The sequence below is a fragment of the Patiria miniata genome, unplaced genomic scaffold (assembly GCF_015706575.1).
Source record: "Patiria miniata isolate m_02_andy unplaced genomic scaffold, ASM1570657v1 HiC_scaffold_16, whole genome shotgun sequence".
Classification (NCBI taxonomy): domain Eukaryota; kingdom Metazoa; phylum Echinodermata; class Asteroidea; order Valvatida; family Asterinidae; genus Patiria; species Patiria miniata.
Genome location: NW_024037054.1, coordinates 329,604 through 335,603, shown reverse-complemented (window position 1 = coordinate 335,603; position 6,000 = coordinate 329,604). Strand labels below are relative to the sequence as shown.

The following is a 6,000-nucleotide window of genomic DNA, read 5'->3' as shown; positions in this document are numbered from 1 at the left end:
TGTGGGTTAAGTGTTATAAAACAAATATTGAATGCTTTATCTCGTGGTGAAGTAAAACTAGCCTCCCTCAGTGATCCATGGATCACCTCGGGAGGCTAGTTTTACTACACCACTCGAAGCATTCAATATTTGTATACTATAGTAGCAAACTAGCAGTTGCAAACAGTCTCCATTTGAAGTGAAGTTCATTTGGGAATCGGGAATGCAGAAGTAAGGTTACTATAAAAAATATTTGATGTAAATTCTTCCGGAAAGTTGTTTAACAGAAACTTTGAAGTCAATTTCAGTTGACAACAAATACATGACAAGCGCGATAACATGGGGAACTGATTTTCTTACATGTTAATAATTGTTCTATTTATTGTTGCTCCTCATTGATGGTTGCAACTCAGGTAAAACCTATTACCATGTACATCTCCCAATGCAGAATTCCACCAAAAACTCTTTGATCACTGTATCCACTGTTACAATAAATGTGAACTCGCCAGTGGTCCCAGGTAAGCACGGTGGTGAAGTGGTTGGTTGGTTAAAAAAAAAAAAAATACCCATCTTGCCCCCAGAGCCAAAACCTGGATAAACTACTGATTTATTGTCCATGTTTTAGTGATCGTTTAATCTTCATCATTTTGTTTCCTTTGACTTACTGATCCTGGACTGGGTTTACTTAGCCGACCAAACTACGCAGATACAGAGCCTTCTCTAATGTATAGCTAGGTGCTGGCACCTGTTTCCTGATGCTCCCCTTTCTTTGGGCATTTTGATCACACAGAGTTTTGTTCACTACAGTTAAGATGTTCAGCATATCAGTAGTATTGTGATGCTTATTTATCTGATCCACTAACGCATTGACGTACCAAGAGCCTTCACTCTTACTACGGTATGAGACATATCCTGGCACAGTGGCATAGCTCAGCAGAAAGTCAGCTTCATTGGGTTTTGTTTTGGACATGCCAACACCTAATCCATGCCGCTCAGGCTCATCAGTTTCTATGTCTTGTACTCCTTCTTGCTCAGTTTTGCCTTGACAAGCCTAGAATAAAACACATCAATAATAACACAACTCATTACTTACTGTGTTATCACCACATCCCTTATTTATAAAACAGCACTGATGCCTCATGTTATATCTAACCTTTAACCTCATTCAAATCTGAACTACGTAAAACATTCGGCCAGTCAAACATGTGCTGACTTACAGAGTTAATTAACTTGGTTGCCATGATAATAAGGAGCTTGATGAAAACGTTCCTTTTTTTTCTCCAAAATGTTTTTTTTCACGTTTTTTTCACCCCTCCCGTAATCAGCGAATGTATCGATATACACATGTATAGTTTACTGATGTCACAAGAAATTTCCAAATTCCTCATATAAACTTAAATCACCTCAGCAATGTCGTTTCAAAGTGTATATGTTTCTGTGTTATGTTATATAATACTTATAATAGTTGCTTTACGATCATGCAGTAATCTTGTATGCTTTTACTTATTTCATTGTGTTGTATTGTATTTGTACACGTGTGTATAAACATTAGTAGTATATGCAGGGCCCCAATGGAAACCGGTTTAAAACTGTTTGGTCCCACCCTGGGTAAGGAAATGTAATGAATAAAAATCACTAATTCATTTGAATAGCTATTAAAACTGGTTCAGTGATATAACATATATGTCGTGCATACGATCTTATATGGTGTCGAGTCAACAGTGTACGATATATGTCGCATACGACTCTGTCGTATGAGTACGACTTAATATCTCGTGTGTACAACATATGAATTTTTACTCTTAGGTTTGACTTATTTGTCGATTATGTCGTACATACGACAAATCTTGTGAGTACGACTTGTATCTCGTACGTACGACATATGTATTGTGACTTGTATGTCATACGACATATAGGTACGATTTATATGTTAAACCTACGACTGACATGTCGTACGTATGTCGAAGGTATGACAATTCGTACGTATGCGTTAAAATACATGTGTCGTATGTATGAGATATATGTTGCACATGGTACGAATTCAGGGAGAGATTTTATTCACCAAGTCCCTATATGACAGTTTCGTATATTTCCATCCCAAAGTCAATAGCTCGTTTCTTGCAGTTAATTCATACGGCTGTGACATGACTTTATACAGATACGAGTTAACCTGCATTCGATAAAATATGTACGATTTGACCTGGGTCCGAGTTGACCTGTTCCCTACATTTGCTGTCAGAATGTCACTGGCAGGTACGGGTAGTGGCGTGATAATATACGCTGTTGCACCGACAATAAACGTTGGCGGATATAACTGTCTCGAACTGTCCAATTCGCAATACATTGGAAATAGTATCATCATTTTGAACAAGTGATCATTCATATATAGCGGCATATTTCATTTGTTTAATATAAAACTGGAGAAATGGTTTAAAATGGGATTGGAATACTTGGACATTTATTTTTGAGTGAACATACTGGTTTTTACGGTAATTTGCGGGCTTCATGAATATGTATGTAGCGGGTCAAAGTTTACGGGCTTTGATTGGATATTGTGTAATATATGCGCATCAGAAATTCTCGGCCGAGTTCGGCCGAAAATATAAAGAAACACATGAGGAATTTGCCACGGTTGCGTCAAGGCTATCCTCCGCCTCGACTTACTGTGCGGCTGTTTGCGGAAGTGTGTGTGTGGTGCACGTACATGCACACAAAGCACACGCAAGGGTCGTTTGGGCTAACAGCGTGGTACAACCAGTGTGCCGCGGCGCGCGCGGTGTGCAATGCGGTAGCGGGAACAAGCTCGTATGGGAACAAGCTGATAGCCTTGGTCAAGGCTAAAGTTAAGTACTTGTAAATTTTAGTACCCCCTTCTTGAACTCAGGTCTGAAAGTTGGATCACTGTCCTTTTTGAGATCTGGGGGCAGGACAACCGTTTTTGTTGTTGTTTTGTTTCATGTAATGTGTTGAAGTCTAGAATTTATTTCCGAAGCCCGCGATCGATAGCCATTTGGAACAAAAAGTCTGAAATTATGCAACTAAAAATTCTTATATTTTGGGAGCTTTTTGTATCCAACAAGTCGAAATTGAGTGTGCGCAACATGAAAAGAGTAACGACATGGCATTGATCGCGTTTGGCTGAAATTGAAGTCTTTCATTGCATTTGTATGTGTTATTGATGTACACGCAGGCCACAGACACTGGTATGGTTTTCATACATAGTATAAGGGGCCGTTCACAATTATCAACATTTTCACGAGCGTACAAACCGTACGCTGGGGGCGAGGGGGTTAATGGCCGCCGTACGCTTTTTTTTTTTTTTAAATGTCGATATGTTTTCTCGCCCGTTAATGCCCGCCTAACGCTTTTTTTTTTTTTAATGTCGATCTGTTTTCTCGCCCGTCGCCACAGCCGCAACCGATGCCGATCGAGCACTTGCCGAGCCGGTCACGCCCCGCGCCAGGTCCCGTATAGTCCGTATCCACTGCGTGTTTTTAACGGTCGGTGTCACATGAAAATCCGACTCCTATGAAAATCTGACCCTTTTTCCCTTTTATTGGTTCATCCCTCGCACGTGACAGGTCACTCTCCCCAAACGATCCTAAAAATAGAGTAGTATCGTACTCACGCGTGCGCACTACTACCAATGAGTCCACATTTCATGGAGTCGGATATTCACGCTACACCTGACGAACAACACCGGCACTAGCAATGGCGGACAATAAATATTCTATCCGCGCTGTTGACTTGGATCAATTGTTGAAATTCCTCATTCGACAAAGGATGTATTGTCCACAAGAATCCGACCAACGAATACATGGAGTTTGTAAGGGGCCGTTCACAATAATTTTACATCTTCATTCACACTGAATAGGGGTTCATGTCATGGCCAAAAACTTGATCTACAAAAGTTACAAAAACCCTTTAAATCACATGCAAGTGTCTATATATAGACTTGTGTGAAAAAAAATCAACATTTTTTTTCGTACACTTTTAGGGGGAGGGGGGGTCTTGAAAAAGCGTACTCTTTGTACACTTGTGAAAATGTTGATAATTGTGAACGGCCCCTAACAGAGATAGAATTGATAGAAAACAAATTTCTGCCTGGTTGGTTTGATAAATATTCTATCAGAACCAGTTTACTAAGCATCACATGTATGGTTGCATATACCTCAGACATTGAGGTATCCTAATGAAACCTTCGTGACATTTTTTCCTATTTACTGTCATTGATTTTTAACTAAGCATTGCATAAATTTGAGCTGCCGAAATAACAACTGATAGTCAACATACCTGTATGAAAAACATTTTTGGCTTGCCAACAAGACTCCGACATGAAACTCCTGTGAAAAGTCCCAGGATCTGTTGTATCTCCACAGGCTCGCCATCCGTGCCAAAGACTTGACCCAGTGCCCCATGTGTCAAGATGCAACATGCAAAACAGTCATAGTCACTGTGATTAAGCTGACTGACTCTCTTGAACCAATCAAGCATGGCATGGGCTGTAAGATCCTCCTTGACTGCCACCTCAAAATGGAGTTTGTTGAACAGATTGTCCAGTTTACCTGCACATACATGAAAGATGATATTGACAGGTGTCATTTTAATTTTTTTTACAAATGTTATTACATGTTCATTTCATCAGGCGATGTCACACCAAGTATCAATCCTAATTGCAAACTCGCCCCTGGGCCACCCTGGAGTGACTATACACTTATGATTGTTCCATGTCGAGTCATACCCCACATTCTTTCACATTTTTAAAATTAAAGTAACTCGCCTGCCCCAGTGTGCTTTTGCACAGGGGTTAAGCACAAATAGTACACACCGCAAACTCCAACATGTACTCAAGCTAGTAATAACATACATGTATGGGTACATGAGGTGGAGGAGGCAGCTTGGCGGGCAAGATACCTGCTTCATGGGTAAGCAGTCTCTTACATACCTAGTGTGGACATTCCTTTGTCTTCATGTAGTTGACAGAGAAAACTAGAGAAAAATCATATTTCACTTGCACTGTGAATACTTTTTCATCCCAATTTTTTTTATCATGATTTCCACAAGCGTTCCTCTTCATTTTGCGACGGATGAACCTGACCCAAAAATGCCTCTGAATATGTTTTCCAGAGAGGGGAAACCTTGTGTGGACCTGGCTTAGTCCACAGAAGGTTCACACAACCTGCATTGTGTGGACCTGTTTTGTTTTAAGGTCCACACAAAGATGGCAGGTTGGCACACCTGTACATGTACATCCTTTACACTTTATAGCATAGCATTGATAGCAGAGCTAAAAACTTGCCATGTCAAACTCCTACATGCATGTTTAGTGTAATATGCTGCCCCTGATTAACCCAAAGGTTGAGAATCTATCACAAAGGCAGCGCCTCATGCTACAAACGTCATTGTATGGATAACAGCTTCTCAAATTCTTGGAAATTTAACTTTGACTTTTAGTTGAATGTGACCAGGCACTTTCAGTGCATTGCCCCTTTAAGACTAGTCTAGCTCAATGGTACAAGGAAGGCCCACTGGTTGCCCTAGTAACAGCCACCCACTAGAGTTCATAGACCCTGAGATGTGGTCAGTGTGGTCAGTGTGAACAGTCTGATCTTTCAGCATTTTCATTCTTAGCCATCATCGTGGAAGTATCTATTCCTATGCTCCAGTTGTCCTAGTCAAGAACTGTGCTCATTTTCCCATCCTTGTTCTGTTTAGTTACAAATCATTCTTTATTTCTCGTTATTACTAGTTTACAATTCACATTTGTGTTCACAAGTTATCATTATTTAGGGTGATGATTTAGTGCATTTTAATTGTTCGGATTAGTTTATCACTTTTTGTACCGTAAGACTCCCTGAAACTGTTAGGCAAGTCCACTAGGGATTTATCAATTTCATTTGAGGAGTTCAAGTTCATTGTATTTTGATATTCTCTTATCCTTATCAGATTTCTTACTATTTCATTTACTTTTACTTCTTGCAAATTTCTTTGCTAGTTTAAGCTAAAGTTTATAGTTACTTT

General features: G+C 39.9%; 1 protein-coding gene across 4 annotated transcripts in view; it reads right to left on the bottom strand.

Moving 5' to 3' along the window:
- Positions 1-327: 327 nt before the first annotated feature.
- The window catches only part of LOC119722607 (caspase-8-like), a 29,468-nt gene continuing 23,795 nt past the window's right edge, over positions 328-6,000 (bottom strand). For all 4 annotated transcript variants that reach the window (XM_038192804.1, XM_038192805.1, XM_038192802.1 and 1 more), the window contains 2 exons: positions 4,273-4,544; positions 328-1,030 (listed from right to left, as the gene is read on the bottom strand). In XM_038192804.1, coding sequence (XP_038048732.1) covers positions 665-1,030; positions 4,273-4,544 — 638 coding nt within the window. In that variant the 3' untranslated portion in view covers positions 328-664. The remainder of the gene's footprint in view (positions 1,031-4,272; positions 4,545-6,000) is intronic.